The 17444-nt window shown below is 43.3% G+C and overlaps 1 protein-coding gene and 1 non-coding gene across 2 annotated transcripts; one reads left to right on the top strand and one right to left on the bottom strand.

The window, feature by feature from the left end:
• Nucleotides 1-980: 980 nt before the first annotated feature.
• On the bottom strand, nucleotides 981-1042 carry LOC123390535. The gene has a single exon (XR_006605087.1). It is a non-coding gene; the product is annotated as a U7 small nuclear RNA (small nuclear RNA).
• Nucleotides 1043-7651: 6609 nt separating this feature from the next.
• On the top strand, nucleotides 7652-9654 carry TMEM30B (transmembrane protein 30B). Its single transcript, XM_004738885.3, has one exon. It carries the CDS (start codon nucleotides 7978-7980, stop codon nucleotides 9037-9039), a length of 1062 nt encoding a protein of 353 aa, XP_004738942.1. The 5' UTR covers nucleotides 7652-7977; the 3' UTR covers nucleotides 9040-9654.
• Nucleotides 9655-17444: the final 7790 nt, after the last annotated feature.

The raw sequence follows: 17444 nt of genomic DNA, 5'->3' as shown, positions 1-17444 counted from the left end.
GACTCTGGGGCAAAGATCCACAAAGTGGCACCCAGTCTGGATCATAGAGCCTCACTCCAGAGGCTTCACTGAATTGTGCTTTCTCCAAACACCATTGTGTCTCCTCTTGGCAGATATTGTCAGAAAGAGTCCTAGGAAATGACTACAATATTTACTTCAAGGATATTGTTAAAGATATTGTTTACCTGGTTTTATGACATCTTCTCTCAGAGAACCCCAAGGAGAAATACGTTTCCTGTTCTTTGCACCAGAAATCATTTAAATTCTTCTGGGCCAGTGGCTTGTTTTTTTCTCTCATGAATGCAGTGATTCCTCACTCTCCCTTTAGGCTGGCCACTAGAAAGCTGAAGAAGCACTCCTGCAGCCCACCCTGAGCAAGCCACAGGCTCTCATGGGCTTCATGAACCAATTTCTCCTCCAGAGCCTGCTTATTTTACAAAGTGTATCCCTTTTGCCCTCATACTTTTGGTTTGAAGTATTTTGGGGGTGGTTCTATTGCATATTTTAAAGCCACTCTCAATCCTTTAAGAAAAACTACGATTTTTAAGTCAGCAAATTCTTCAATGAGAACAACCACTAACTCAAGCCATTTGCGAAGGAAGGAACCCAGCATGATGAGCGTCTAGATCCAGAAAGGACCATGACAAGGAACTAAGCGTATACGGTGTGGAAATAAAAATCTTGAGATGAACACAATAGCCATCTTCAGATTCTTAGAGACCGAGGAATAAGTTTATTCTGTATTACTGCAGAGAATGAACTTAGAATATATGATGGTCATTACCAAAGAAGCCATTGAGTACTTAGAACTGGAAAAGGAACGGACCTCAGAGAATGGTGAGTTCCTTGTTTCAGGAATTGTTCACTTCCTGAAATAAGTTTCATTCCCAATGATATCCCAATCATTCCCAAATGATTCCCTCATGGGGATGTTACAAATATATAGTGGACTTTTTGTTTGTTTGTTTTGTTTTCCATGGGGGAGTCTTCTGGTGAAGACTGGAAAACCTACTAGACAAATTCTAAAAGAGCTGTAACATTTAGTGTACCTCCCTTGAGTGCTTAGCCAGACTGTATTTCCCCTCCTTTGGAAGAGTCCCTTCCACTTTTACTGAGGAGGTGGATATAGGCAACCATTTTGTGTGTCATGGGACCTCTCCCCACCCGTCACAATAGATTGAACCAAGGCCAGACCCCTGACCCAGCCTGGAGTCTCTCCTGAACTGAAGAACATGTATGGTGGAGTGAGCAAGGGCGGTAAGGTGATCCAGCACTGGCACCTGAGTCAGAACTGTGGCAACCCAAAGCCATGCAAAGCCCAAGACTGGGAGGACCAAAACTAAAAGCCGTGCTGAAGAGGGTGGCCTGCCAAAATGCAGAGAGAAGCCATGACACACAGGACAAACAGAGAGAAGGGAGCTGCCTAATGACCTTCTACTCATGGGAGAGCCAAATCAATTTCCATCAGTTCCTTCCTTGTGCGAGATTCCTCATCTTTAAACAATAGCCGCCCCTTTACTAAAGCTGGCTTGGGTTTCCGTTCCTTGCATCGCAGAAATTCTTACTAAGATCAAAGAGAATTCCCCAGATGGATTCTGAGGCTGGAGTAGGTTGGTGGCTCCCAGCGATGGGCGATGATCAGATTGCTCTGGGTAAGCTTCCTGGGCACCAGCCCCTGGAGATTGTGACTTAGTGGCAAAAGGCAGATCGAATGTGTATTTTTTTTTTTTAGTAATTTAAAAATTTTTTTTTATAAACATACAATGTATTATTAGCCCCTGGGGTACAGGTCTGTGAATCGCCAGGTTTACAGAGTTCACAGCACTCACCATAACACATACCCTCCCCAATGTCTATAACCCCACCACCCTCTCCCTACCCCCACCCCCCAGCAAACCTCAGTTTGTTTTGTGAGATTAGGAATGTGTATTTTTAAACACTGCCCTCCCCCCTAATGATTTTGCTACATGGCCAGTTTGGAAAACACTGGGTAAGGTATCATCTAGGATCCTGGTCCCTGTAGAGTCCCAAACTTTGGTTTAGAATTTGATGCAATGCAAGCCATCCTCATGGTACTTTTTCCTACAGAAAGAAAACTAAAATTTTAAACACAGCCACAAGTTCAGATTTACTATTATGAGAGAAAGGCCAGGGATGCCTGCAACCCTCCAAGGATATACCCTCTCCCGGTTGAATATTAACAAGTCAATATTGATCAGCACATATGACAACTACAGGTTCAAGGGGTGTTGGGGCAAGGTATTTAAACATTTAAATCAGTGATCTGGATAACAGAATTCAACGTATGTTTGTTCAGTTTATTGATGCTATCCAGCAGAGAAGAGCATCTAAGCACATCTTTCTTGGGTACCTCCAGTTTTCCTAAGAGGTCAGCCCTCCCTCCCCAGCGTATGGACGTTAGGACATATGGCTTTGCCCTCTCATGGCAACAGACATCTACTTTATTTCATTTCACAATCTGGTAACTTTTTGAAAATTTTTAAGTGCTTAGCTATTTTGTCCTGATACCTAAGTGAAGGACTCCTAAAGTTTAAAACAGATACTGTCGCCATGTATAAGGGAAAGACAGTATGTGTACCATAGTCCTCAGTGAGGCCATCCCCAAACCAGTGAGTTTCATCCCCTCAGGGACAGGGGGATGGCAGAGAAGGGTGTCCCATAATCACCTCAACAGACACCCTACAAACAAACACCAACCACACAACTCAAGTCCAATCCCATCCTGGCTGATTTATCCACCACCTTTCAACATGGCCATCTCATACCTAAAGCCAATGCTGCTGAAAACCTATTGTCACCTAGCTCATTCCCATTTTTCTTCCATACTCCCCCCTGCAGCTCTGCACAGGACTGACCTCCATTGTTTCTCAGTAAGGTAGTGACAGGAGAATCCAAAACACCACAGCAAGGAGCAGAGAATTCTTTCCAGTCTTTTGCACCTCCAGTGCTTTTAGTAGTAGTTAACTGAAATTGCTTTGTATCTTCCACTAGGGGGTACCAACTCATAATTTTTGAAAACAGGAAATCTCTTGAATACAGTTTTTAATGAAAAATGAAGTCCAGGCACAGTGAATTTTTTTCTGAACATATGCTGTAATTTTATGAAGCAATTTAATTTGATTCCTTTTAAATAAAAGCTGCCCCATGGGCAGAGTAATAAGCAACAATACTCAGTAGTATAAACTTATGTAAGGAAACACCAATTAAAAATCCTGCCTCTATTACAGTAAGATATATAGTCATGAATTAAAAGAAATAAATGCAAAAACTGAATATAGACAGACAAGTGAAGTTATTTTTCCTTTAGCTAGAGAAATAGGCATGCTAAACAAAAGTCGGCCTCAAAACAAAAGCTTTTGTTAAACAAAAAGAAGGCAACTCAGATATCCTGGGGCTCTCCATCCAGTGGTGTGGAATTCTCCTATCTTTGTATAAGAGAAGAATGGCAATACCAAAAACTGGTTCACTGTTAAAGTGTTTGGGGTTCTTTTAAGAGAAAGCATGCCCAGGCATTATAGTGTCCTCGTTGAAAATGCAAGACATAAGAATTAAGTTGGCCTTCAGCTTCCTGATCGCTTGTTTACCTCCATGAGAACTTGGTCAGCCTCTACTTCCTGAGCCTAAATCTTAGTTCTGCATCAGCTCAGTGGGTTTAATGACAGTACTTCCCACCTAGGTTTGTGGTGTGAATTAGATGAGATAATGTATCTAAAGCACATAGAGAGTGACTGGCCCACAGCAGGTATAAATCCATAAAAGCTAACCAACCAATGAGTCAGTATGCAGGACACCCCTTGAGATTACCAGGAACAGAAATCTTTGCATGGAAAAAGACAGTCACTATCATTTTGGCAAATACACTCATACAGGTAAGCATTCAGATCAGGATAGTTAAGCAAACTGACCAAGGGGAACTAGATAGAACTTGGACTTCCTTAATGTCAAGCTGCATTCTTTCCCCTATGGTATACTGCTTCTCCTAGTATCTGGTAGCCTATTAGCATAGACTAAATATATTCTGTGGTTAACAATCGGTATTGCTGGCAGTTTTTGGTGAACATAGCAAAGTTCACATTACTGTGGCTGTATCAGAGTTTCTAGCACTATGTACCTTTAAAGAGTTTGACTTTTTTTAAAGATTTTATTTATTTATTTATTTGAGAGAGAGACAGAGAAAGAGAGTGAGAGAGAGGGAACAAGTTGGGGGAGAAGCAGAGGGAGAATCAGACTCCTTGCTGAGCGGGGAGCCCAATGTAGGACTCTATCCCAGGACCCTGGAGTCTTGACCTGAGCCAAAGGCAGACACTTAACCAAGTGAGTCACCCAGGTATCCTAAGGAGTTTAACTTTTAAGTCTTTCTTACTCAGAAATTTATAGCTGAAAAGAAAAGTTACATGCAAAAGATGTCCACTACCATATTATTTGGAATACTGAAAAATTGGAAATAATATAATACCCAACAATAAAAAGAAGTAGTTATATATGGTAGACCCATGAATTTTAAGACCATTTAAAAATTTATAAAGACCACAAAGAAATATAGAAAATATTTTATTCCTTATTCCAAAAGGAGGTAACTTAACAAGTAGAATGATGATAATAATCGTATTTTTATATTATTCCACCAGAGATTAAATATTTATACAGATAAAATCGGGAAGACAAAAGGGGGAAATGAAGTAATTTTGAGAGTATTGTGATTGAGAATTCATTTTTCTTTCACTTCGAGTTCTCTTTGTAATGAAGAGAGGCAATAAAGAATTGTTTAGAATGAGCTCATTTCTTCACTTTATTGGTACTGAAAACTAAGAATTGAGTTAACATGATCCAAGTGTCCTTTAATGCTCCATGACAACATGTATAATCAATTTAAAGACATAAGATCAGAATTTTCGTTATACAGTGCATTCGGAGGGACAAGGATGTATATCAATCCTGGACCTCTCAGACGTTCCAAGTTGGTGGAGGAAATAGGACATATACCCAGAAACCAGTACAGCTCCACCTCTAACATCCCATCTTGTATCAGCACTTTTCCCCTCCCGGCTTTCATGCCACCTGCTCATGAACATCATTAGGACTCCCAGTGTCTGATTTCTATGTTCTCTTTTGATCCATAGGCTTGGTTTCATTTTCTTTGCCATTCAGCTTACATACTAAGGTGCATCCTTTAGCCACCCCACCCCAAGAACAACACTAGCTTGAACCTCTATCTTTCCAACTCCCCTTTCCTGAAAGCCCCCATCCACTGGACATGTTCAATCACTCGCCATCTCTCAGTCCGGATGGAGGGGACTCCCTTAGACCAAGCCACTCAACATCCCTTCCTGTGTCCTTGGTCAGTTCCCTCTCCTCCTCCTCTCACGCTTTCCTTTGGAGATGACCCTGCATTTTAGTGCACGGAGGAAATTATTAAATTAAAACTTCCTTCTCTTGAGCTGAGCCCATAGTCCAGTTACATTCTGCATCCATCTTTATTCCATGTCATCTAATTTCTGGGGTGAGGTGACCCTGCACCTGTCCTCTGGACCCCCTGCCTGTTCCTGCCTTTGTGCCACCCAGGATCACCCATCTGCAACCTTGCCTGAATTATAATCTTTTTCCCTCAAAATAAACAGTAGTCTGTCCTCTATAAAGAAGCCTTTCCTCTGAAATATGTCCTCTTCACAATGACTACCATGTGCCTTTCTTCTTCCTCCCCATCCCCACATTTCTAAAGAGTTGTTCTACCTTGCTTGTCTCCATTTCCCCTTTCCTTCACCTGACAGAACCTGACTCTTCCCACCCCAACACCCAAACTGCTCCCACAGAAGTCAAATGCCATGACTCCTTTTCATTTCTTATCTCACTTGAACCCTCAGCTGTGTTTCACCCTGTTGACCATTCCCTGTCTTGAAATATTCTCTTCTCTTGACTTTTGGAATGCTCTGGTTTCACCTTAATTAGAAGAATGAATGAATGGTTGCCTTCCATCCAGGGAAAGGCTCTCAGCTCAACAGGGAGGCTCAGACTTTTAGGGGAGTGGTGGTGTTAGATTAAGTTTTGATGACTGAATTTCTTCCTAGAGACTAGTTTTGTGTACTTTCTGTCAAGCTGACTGATGATTTTATGAGAAGTGTAGATGACACTCAACCATAATGATATAGAGAACTGTTTGTTCTTTTGTCTTATTGAAGAAAAGGTGTAGTGAAGATTGATTCAGACTTCAGGAACTTGTTGGCAATGTTAGAATATTCCTCTCTTGGGGTACAATTAGACATGAGGGAAGTGGAATTCAAGTCATCTGACTCTCCCTCAGTGACCTCTAACAGATAAAGCCTCTAACCTGCATTCATTCCATTCAACAAGATAATGAATTTGTTATTGTCAAAACAATATTACTTTTTAATTTTTAGTATCATTCCTGTAAAGTGCAATTTGGTACTTGACTATATGCTGTCTATTGTGTCTTTCGATTTTTTTTTACTTCAAAGTAATATATATCCCCTCATAGACTGCAAACGCTTTGAAGTCAAGGGTCCTTTTTAGTCGAATTCTCTTCTGTCTTCTATAGTATTTACCATAAGCATGAACACTTGGGTGATGCTTTTAAAAATTCTTGTTTAATTTTTCAAGAATTTTAACTTTCCAAATTTCAATGGGTTTTCATCAACTCCTGAAGGCAACCTGTTATTCTAGGTGCAAAAGTGTAATATAGAAAATATTTAAGTTATTTGCATTTTATGAGCTGAAGGAAAGGCTGGAACCCCTCAACACCTAGGGAGAATTTAGCACAAAGCTGAAATGGCCTGATACCCCCTTGTGTAATATGGCACATAAAAGCCAGAATCCCAAGCAATGACCCAGAGCTCATTTGGGTTCTCTTTAAAATAAGTCCTATAAATCCCGATAGTTCACCTCCTTAGGCCAAACCATTCCCAAAGTCCTTGACTGTGGATAGCAGGTAGGTCTTTGGGGACCTTGGATTGGGCCTTTCTCCAGTCAGGCAAAGAATCTGAAAAGAAAAGGAAATCACAGGTAGTCCAGTCCGTTTTTACCCTTGTGTGGTTTTTCCAGCAGCTAGAGAGATATTTAAAGGCTTTGAACCTCTTGTGGTCTGTGATTCTCTTTTTTAAAGACCAACTTTATTTTTGGAGAACTTTCTACTTTTTTTTTAGCTTTGCACCCAGACTGCCATATCTGGCCGGAAAAGCATTCGTCTTTTTTAAAATATGCTAGAATTTGAATTGCTGACATTGAATGACTAACAGATTTGCTGTAGTGTAATCTCTCGGTATTACAATTTGTGGTTAGAAGTTGACTAAAAGGGGGGGGGGGTCCATAAGTTAACCTACAAAGACGAAAGGGTCAAGAGTCACTCCTCCACACCCCCCAGATAAAAGAGGATTAATAACCTGAAACCTTCAAGTCACCGGTGCAATCTCTCAGTGAACTTTATGCTTGCTACAGGTGGCAGTTCCTGTGATCAACAGCAGAGACTGGCCCAGGCTCTCTACTTTCTTAGAAGGCGGAAGCGAAGGTGGTACCTGAGCAAGGCAGGAGCCACTCAGACGCAGCCTGGAGACGCCCCTCACCTCGGGGAGGAGGAGCTGGCGGCCGGACCCACCCAGACCGGGATGAAACGCGAGCCTCGGGCCCGCCAGGTGAGGAAACCAACGCCCGCCCCGCTCCGCTCGGGAGAAGCGGGGCGCCGCTGCCCATCACCAGCAGGGGCGGAGCCGGCTCGGCTCACCTGGGCAGAGGCGGAAGTGAGCGGTTCAGGTCACGGCAAGGAGAAGGCTAAGGCTGACCTGGGCAGGGGCCGGAGGCGGGGCCAGCCCCCAAACTCACCTGAGCCTGCGGAAAGCAGGGCCGGGAGCAGCCCCCGGGCTCGCCCCGCGCGGAGGGGCGGCGCCCCCGGCTGGCCGCTCGTGAGCGCCACTCCGCCCGTCCCTCGTCCGATCCGGCGCGGCCGCCATGACCTGGAGCGCCACGGCCCGGGGCGCCCACCAGCCCGACAACACCGCGTTCACGCAGCAGCGTCTCCCCGCCTGGCAGCCGCTGCTGTCGGCCAGCATCGCGCTGCCGCTCTTCTTCTGCGCCGGCCTGGCCTTCATCGGCCTGGGCCTGGGCCTCTTCTACTCCTCCTACGGCATCAAGGAGCTCGAGTACGACTACACGGGCAACCCGGGCACCGGCAACTGCTCGGCGTGCGCCCTGGCCGACCAGGACCGCGCGCCGCCGCTTCGCTGCTCGTGCGCCTGGTACTTCTCGCTGCCGGAGCTCTTCCCGGGCCCCGTGTACCTCTACTACGAGCTGACCAACTTCTACCAGAACAACCGGCGCTACAGCGTGTCCCGCGACGACACGCAGCTGAGCGGGCTGCCGAGCGCGCTGCTCCACCCGGCCAACGAGTGCGCCCCCTACCAGCGCCGCGCCTCCGGCCTGCCCATCGCGCCCTGCGGCGCCATCGCTAACAGCCTCTTCAACGACTCCTTCTCGCTGTGGCACCAGCGCCAGCCCGGCGGACCGTACGTCGAGGTGCCGCTCGACCGCACCGGCATCGCCTGGTGGACCGACTGCCACGTCAAGTTCCGCAACCCGCCCCTGGTGAACGGCAGCCTGGCGCTTGCCTTCCAGGGCACCGCCCCGCCGCCCAACTGGCCCCGGCCGGTCTACGAGCTGAGCCCCGACCCGAACAACACCGGCTTCATCAACCAGGACTTCGTGGTGTGGATGCGCACGGCGGCGCTGCCCACGTTCCGCAAGCTGTACGCGCGCATCCGCCAGGGCAACTACTCCACCGGGCTGCCGCGCGGCACCTACCTCGTCAACATCACCTACAACTACCCGGTGCGCGCCTTCGGCGGCCACAAGCTCATCGTCTTCAGCAACATCTCCTGGATGGGCGGCAAGAACCCCTTCCTGGGCATCGCCTACCTGGTCGTCGGCTCCCTCTGCATCCTCATGGGCTTTGTTATGCTGGTCGTCTACATTCGCTACCAGGACCAGAACGACGAGGATGAGGACGCAGAGTGATACCCGTTTTCAAAGGACCCTTCCGGCTAGTTGTCTGAACTCTCCTGCAAGCTTCTTAGATTCTCCCAATCAATTCCAATTCCAGCCTTGCCTCACTTTAACTCCTGGTGTGATGCCTGGACCAGAGGGAGGGATTCCATGCAACTGGGGGCTACCAGAACCTTGCTGGGGTGTTTGGACCGCACATTGAGACATCCTTGTAAATTCTCCCCATCTTCACGATTTACACCGAGTTGACATGTTAGGTTCTTAAAGTACGCAGCATTTGAGTGTGGAAGGGACAGTAGAGATTCCTATTCAACTTCCATCTGATGAAGAGACTGAGACCTAGAGATGTTATAACGCATTCAGGGTCACGCAGCTCTTCCTTGGCTCCTGACTCTGACTCTGTTATCCCTACAACACCGTGGTTTTCTTGGCCGGGGGGTGGGGGGTGGGATGTTGGGAGAGAGAGTGAAGCCCACAAATGACTTGCAGAGGTGTGGAGGGGTGGGAGAGAATATACCTGTAAAAATGTGGACATCTTGTAGACACAGACCCATTCTGACGCAATAAGGCTGGGATGAGAGCCCTGTGTTTAAAAAAAAAAAAAAAAAAAGAACCGCGTTTTAACAAGCCTGTCTGGAGATTCCTCCTGTATTCCCTCAAATTCGGGAATCACTGCCCCCACCCAGGGAACAAGTAGAACACTGGATGTTCCCTGTTTCCTCATGTGTCTGAGGTTGGCCCTGAAGCAGTGACCTGCATTCAGCTCTTCAGGTAGTCATGGATTCCCAGGGACAGTGACACAGTCATAATATTGCAAGTTTTGCAATCCTGCCTTCAACATAGAAAGCGCTCCATAATTTCTGGAATGAGTGGGGAGAAAAATCTTGCTAGCTCTAGAAATCTGGCATACGAATTTGCAGGACAAATACTGGAGGATTAAAGTGAAAACAACAGTTTGCCCAGTACTGTATAGAAACTTGATAATGCCAGGTCACTTTGCACAGCTTGGAGTAAGTATTTTAACTTCAGAATCAGATAGATGGAAGGGGTCTCAGAGGAAAAATGATTTCCCTGAAGTCAAATCTGTTTCTCCTGATTCCTGACTCAGTCCTCTTGGTCATCTAATTATTTTTTATGCTTAGAGGAAAAAAGGTTTATTTCATGCATACATTTTCCCGGGAGTCAGAAAAAACCTTTTTAATCTATGTTCTCAAATGAAGCATGCTTATTTCTAGTAATTGTTTTAAAGGAATGCCAAGGAATACAGTCATGTATGTTATCTAGAATCTTAAGAAACGTCAAGATAATCTTAAAGTCTGCCTACTCTAAAATTACCCTACTGTATATAAAGTTATTTTGAGCAATAGATTTTTTTTTCAAATTAGTTTCAGAGGTAGAACTTATCAACTGATAAATTCTGATAAAAACCTGATTCATCAGTTGCATATAACACCCAGTGCACATTCCGTCAGGTGCCCTCCTTAATGCCCATCACCCAGTTACCCCATCCCCCACCCCACCCCACCCCTCCAGCAACTCTCAGTTTGTTTACTGGAGCTCTGCATCTCTTATGGTTTGCCTCCCATCTATGTTTTCATCTTATTTTATTTTTCCTTCCCTTCCCCTATGTTCATCTGTTTTGTTTCTTAAATTCCACATATGAGTGAAACCATATGGTATTTGTCTTTCTCTGACTGACTTATTGCTAAGCAATAGATTTTTTTTAAATCACCTTTTTATGGCAAAACAAAAACAAAAAACCTTAGTGATACCATTTAAACCAGTTTATTTCCTGAAACTAAATTATTTGGTATTCTGTCAGTCGTCTGATACCTACTCTCTTTTACAGCTGTTTTACTGCTGTTTTTCTTCATGGCTGGAAGGTAGTACAAGATTTTGACATACTTTTTTTGTAGCCAGAGAATATTGAATTGTATTGAATAATTTACATTAATGTTATTATACTCTATTCTAGTTCTTTGAAAATTAATAATTAATAGGCAGCATGCATGTTCACTGCCATCTGTCTCCAACATTCTGGAGTAGTTGTAAGTTAATATTTCTGCCCCACTATTTGGCATAAACCAAAAAATATTTTGCTCTTTCTAGTGTGCTAGCTTTCCAGTTCCTGAGTGTGACACAATTTTATTGTCAGACTGCATGTTGTGATTTTAGGCTATGAAAACCTGATCATTATATGTATATAGGATCATCTTTATTTATTAGGAATAATTGATCAAGCAGCTCACTAGCCTAGCTTTCTTTTTGTTGGATAAGAGAATTTACTACTTTTTTACTATGTGGCTGAGAGCAACCATGTATTTTACTATCCTTTTTATAATATTTAGTCCATTACTGTAGAATTTTTAATGAGACCACAAAATTTAAGGTATTCTGATTAAATCAGTGAATGTGGTTCCAGGTCCTCTTCTCTGAGCTTTTGAAAGAGAATAAAGGTTGTGTTTGTCTTACCTTTGATATCATGTTTGCTTAATTCTTTTGAACTATGATCTTAAAGGCACAAACGGTACCAGCCACTTTGTTCATTTGCAATTAGCAGGTTCTTATCGCAGCAAGAAAATCTTTCAAAATAAGGCTCAGAGTGAACTTAATCTTTCTAAAACAGAATTTGAAGTTACATGAACACCAGCATGTAATATGAATTAGCTGATCTTCAGCTATTACTTGAATTTGGTCAAATGTGATCAATTTAAAAAATAGTATGAAAATTTATTTTAAAATGTGATTATTGCAGCCTTCTCCATTTCTACATTTTACTCAGATTCTAAATTGCAATTATTTGTTGGATCTTTTGGACTGCAAAGCCTCAAAAACTTTATAAACAGAAATATGAAGCATTTTCTTGTGATGATCCCTGTGCTATAGCATTTTGTTTGATAACTCGGGTTTCCAGCCAGGCTTAAATTCTCATGTTGTCTAGTAAATGCCTGGAGCTAGATCTCTGTCTTCTGGAATGAGACAGAAAAGATTGAACCTCAACAAATGGACTGGAAATGTGCTTTGATTTACCTTGTAAACTAAACCACAAACAAAACAGAAACAAACATGGTTGGTGGGGAGACTCCCAAAACAATTACAGAACAAGAAAAAAGACTCTAGGTATCTCCAGGATCAGATCAACTAAATAAACAATTTGCTAATTATGCAATTGCTAAAAAAAAAACAAAAAAAACAAAAAAAAAGACACTACCTTCCCAAAGAGAATAATTGCTCAGTGGGGAGCCTACTTCTCCCTCTCCCTCTGCCTGCCATTCCCCTGCTTTTGCTCTCTCTCTCTCTCTCTGTCAAATAAATAAATAAATAAAAAAGACTTTGTAAAACTTGCCAACAGCATTGACTCTAAGTACACAACCATCCTGCATCATTGCCCTGGTAAGTAAGACTAACAACAGGTATTCAGGAAAAACCGCTTCCCTGCTGGTTTGCCACAAGGCTATCTATGATTCCCGCCATGTAGGTTCAGTCCGTACAGCTGTCTGCACTCCTTATGGCATGGATTTGGCCAAGCAGCTCATCATTCGACAGAAAAAAATCTTGGAGGTGATGAAATCCCGCAGAGACTACTTGTAGGCGCAGAGAGCCAGGAGAGGGGGAATAAGAGGGCAAGATGAGGTTTAGAGCATGAGATATTTTTCTGAGCCAGCAAGGTGTCCAGAAGATAGGGACGGGAGCCCACCACAGAGGGCAGAGCTTATGAGCAGGCTCATGGCCCACGAGGCCCTTGAGAAATTCAGTAAGCAGTGGCTCACCTCCTTCTGAACCCCTCAACTTGTCTTTTTGATCAGTTTGAGTGTGATTTATTTTTTTTCTTAGAAGTGAAAAGTATTACTGTCAAGAACCTTTGCTAATAGCCTTGCCCGCCACATTGAGCTCTTAAGTTCCCATTAGAGTGGCCGAAACTTTACATTGCTGATGAAAACTGGAAGTGATGTGTCATTAATAACGATACTTTGTTCATCTAAAAGACCTTTGTTCTGAAAGTCCAAGGTGCTTAACACTATGTGGTCTCATTAATCTTACCCATCAAAATGCATGAGGTTTTAGAAAGTCATCAAGACTGACGAGGAAGAAATATATTCCTTTCTCATTTCTTTCTTTCTTTCTTTTTTTTTTTTTTCAGAACTCTCTAAAAGTCAATAGTATTCTAAAACAAAAGCATAAGTTCTGGATGTGGCAGTGATAGTCATTTAAAAGGGCCACTTGAGTATTTCCCAAGGAAGACTTAGTTCTTGTTATGATTTTAAGAGGTAAAAGACAGTTCCCATTTGTGTTAATCCAAAATGGAAGATGCAACACTTCCTAGTCATTGTCATTGAATGTTAAAATACTTTTCACTCTTTTCCCAAAAGGCTTTAGGGATTAAGACTTATGTTACATTAACATAATTTGCAATTAATCAAATTACAGTATTTCTCAAATTTTACTTAAGGGGTTAAATTAGCTCATACGTTCACTTTCAAAAATCTTTAAAATTAATTTTGAACATCACATATATAGATGGCATCGAACCCTGCCTTTGATCCAAACTCACATTTCCAAGGGTCTATGGGACAGACCCAGATGTCTTACAAGTAGCATAAGCTCATCATGGTCAGCCCTAACTCACGGGCCTCTTCTCCAAGCTCATTCTTCCAAAAACAGTCCTGCTCGCTGAAAATGACTTCTCTCTCTCTCTCTCAATCTTCCAAACCAAAACTTTGAACTGCTTCCTTGACTCTTCCCTGTTCCCTTTTCCATCCAAATTGTTATCAGATCCTGTTGCTTCTATATCCCAAAAGCACTTTCAGTGAGGTCTCTCTCTGTCACTGCTCTGGCCCAGGTCTTTGTTATTTCTCATCTGGAAGTGGGAGGAGCCTGTTATTGGGCTCCAGTTTGTTCTCCACATCTCAGCCACAATGAGCTAACCAAAACATAAATCTCATCCTGTTCCCCTCAACTTAAAATCTCCCATGTCTATACACAGCCTGTGGGCGGGAGTCCCAGTTCTTTAGCATGGTCTACAAGGCCTTCGTGGTTGGCCTCATTCTAAATCTTGATCCCTTTCTCCTCGAGGCCCCACCAAATTCCACCACATAGAATGATTCTAAGAGGCCTAAACCCAACATTCCCTCAAATCTTTGTGCCGGTCTTGCTTGTCTACCCGACCACCCAAATCTCTCCAATTATCCTCAAGACTACACTGTGTCCTCTGTCCTCTGTGAAGTCCTCCACAAGTCCTCCTTGTCTCCTCTACTCCCTGCCTCCAGCCTGGTCTTCCCTTTGTGCTTATCCATCTCTCAGAGCACTTACTGGTTTGCCTAGAAATGGCTTATTTGCTTGTCTATCTCCATATCTGGACTATTAGCTCTTGGCTACCTGAGACTTTGTTTTCTGACTTATTCTTGCCAGTGCCAAGTTGATCTACCAGCACATGGTGGGTCTTCAAATATGTGTTGAATGATGATGAGGAAACCAATGATTCCCTTACTTTACTGCCACTGACCATGTTATCTCCTCCAATCTAGTTGAGGAATATTCCTCCAACATTCCTCAAAATAATTGAGGAAACAAATGAGATGTGGACACGACACCCTCAACATCTGAAAATTTAAAGCAAGGAGTGCTGGGAATACACATATATTCTTAACACCACAAACACGCTAAGCTTCAAGTTCCCATTGGGGTGCAAGCAAGTCTTCCTCCATAAGCTAATTTGCAACAATGAATAACATATGGGTTACCTTAGTCCATTGATAGTGAGGACAGTTACTTTATACTCAAAGGTAATCAACGTCTTTCCTATTAAACTGAGTAAGCTAATGGAATGTTTACATTTCTGCAGTGGTTCTTTATGGAGGAGAACGTTTTACTTACTGTAGCGTTCTATAATAAAATGTAAATGAACATTGCTTTCCTCTGCCAGGTAATTACCCCCAGAATCCATTTAAGTGAAAATAGCATTTGTACAGAAATATCCAAAAAGGAAAGCAAAAATAAATGGAACTGCATTTTGTCCCATTTGCCAGCTCATGTTTGGTTTATAACATTTGGCACATCTTGATATCTACATAATAGTAGTTTTAAAACCATAAATAATATTTTACAGAGGTCACACCACCGTTATTTAAGTTCAGGGGTTTATTTCCCTGAGCACTAAGTAGCTATGAATGAATTATGTTTAGTCTGATCTGCCACAGAAGGGCCATAAACCTCCAAGTCATGGCAAACCGTGGAATATTACTTCAATACGTCAGGAAAATTGTACGTGTAAAAGAATAATACATGATAAGGGAAAGGTATTTCTATTTTTTAAAAGTAATATATGTTACCAGGCAGGAGCTATAAAATTTTGTTATTACAAACTTTCCTCTGATTCTGGAAAACAAGTTAAGGGACAGCTTTGCATTATCAGCCCTAAGCTGACGAAGCAGACTGTGGAACCAGAGGAAGGGCCTAGGAAGGCAAGCTTGGCCGTGAATCAGGAACAGCTTCTCCTCCTCGGTGCCCCATACCTCAGAAAGATGAAAACAAAGAAAAGCTGCCTGAGCTTAAGAGATGGGTTTACAAAACTTCTCTTTGCTACAGGCATTTTCCAGTGATTCTCAGGCAAGTGCTTTTGAAGACGCTCAGCCATGAAAGTAGAGAGAATTCCTAGCATCAAGGCACAATTCACTCTTAAAATTAAGTCTCTTTAAAAATGCTTAAGTGAGATTGTTAAGTATTTACAGTATACCAGACAACATGCTAAGTCATTTCACTGCGTTTTCTCGTTTAATCTTTACAGCAACCCTGATGACCCCCATTTTGCAAATGTAAAAACCGTTCTGGAAACACAAACAAGTTCAGGGCTACAAGTTAGGTGGGAAACAGCCAAGAGTCTAGCTGAGGTCAGTGTGACTTCAGAAGCTCCCTATCTATTCAAAGTCAACAGGGACACAATCCTATGAAATGGATGCCATCATCATCCACATGTCACAGATAAGGGAGTGGGAGCGGGGAGTGGAGGCCCAGAGAGGTTAAGTCACTAGCCTCAGGCAGCACAAACAATAATGGAGGGTCAGCTCCTCCGACTGAGAGGTTAACCACTAAGGAACTCAACATCTCATTCTCTATTTTTCTCTTAGTTTTTTATTAATGATGGTTAATTATGAATATTAAAACTCATTTAAAAAAAAACACAAGAATAGTCAAGAAACCCCTGAAAATGAAGAACATGGGTAGGGGGAATGAGGAGGTGGAGAGGGACACTGCTTGACCCACCAGAAATGAAGACTCAGGACAACGCATCAGGAATTCACAGGTGATTTTAGTGCAGGGACAGACAACAAGATCACTGGGACAGAATAGAGAGAGATTTAGATAATGAAGAAAAGCAAGGAAATGATTATCACCCAGGGGAGGGCTTCCCCCCAAGAGAGAAAGAAGAGAATGGAAGCAGGGAGGGGCAAACAGGGTACTGGTAATATTGTCCGTAAACATTCTTAAACGTTCTTAAACCAGGATATCCTGGACATTTTGCTATTATTTCTGAAATTGTGCATGTAATAGAGCATGGAAACAAGTAATAACAGCCTGGGCAATGTAGCCTGTCCTCATGAACAGCTGGGGCAGGTGTTCCGACTGCAGGTGCATGGCGTGTTTAGATTCTGCCGCTTTCTGTGGTGGTTCCGGTGCTTCTACAGACTCAAGGATTAGAATAAGTTAATCTTAAGCATTTGTTACCTCGTGAAGGAACTTGGAAAAAAATTTTAAATGTAACATTTTCTTCAAATTGAATAATAAAAATGACATTAGATGGACTATTGCCCAAAGCACTTGGTTTTAACTGAGAGTTCAAAGGAACAAGGGTGCCCCTGTTGGTCAGTCTCCGGGAGTCCTGGCGGGTCTGATATTCTCAGTTTGACCAAATACTGTATGGAGGAAGGAAAGCTGTAGGCAGTGCTAGGAGGGGGAGGATGGGAAGATGCCCCCTGCAGGGACGCCTGGGTGGCTCAGTCAGATAAGCCATTGCCTTCGGCTCAGGTCCTGATGCCGGGTCCTGGAATCGAGTCCCGCAGGCATCCAGGCATCCGGGCTTCTTGCTCAGCAGGGAGTCTGCTTCTCCCTCTGCCTGCCGCTCCCCCCGGCTTGTGCCCCACCCCTCCCCCGCTCTGGCAAATAAATAAAATCTTAAAAGAAGAAAAAGAAGAAGAAGATGCTCCTATAGGACCCAACTCTCCACGTTTTCTCCTCACTATCTTTCATCAGAGCAGAAAACAGAGGAAATGCGATCTAATCTAATCTAATGCAGATATCATGGGGAGGGAAGGAGTCGCATTTTAACCACATTTCCTTCAATTTGTCGCCAAAGTTGAATTTGTTACTCAAGTAAGGGCTGGGGTCCCAGACCCTTTGCATGCCATAGAGCTCCCTCCCAG

Source organism: Mustela putorius, unplaced genomic scaffold, assembly GCF_011764305.1.
Source record: "Mustela putorius furo isolate JIRA1106 unplaced genomic scaffold, ASM1176430v1.1 tig00000129_pilon_pilon_pilon, whole genome shotgun sequence".
Lineage (NCBI taxonomy): Eukaryota > Metazoa > Chordata > Mammalia > Carnivora > Mustelidae > Mustela > Mustela putorius.
This window is presented reverse-complemented; position numbering and strand designations above follow the sequence as displayed.

Coding starts and splice junctions, on each gene's coding strand:
- TMEM30B (XM_004738885.3), top strand. CDS start 7,978: ATGACCTGGAGCGCCACGGCCCGGGGCGCCCACCAGCCCGACAACACC.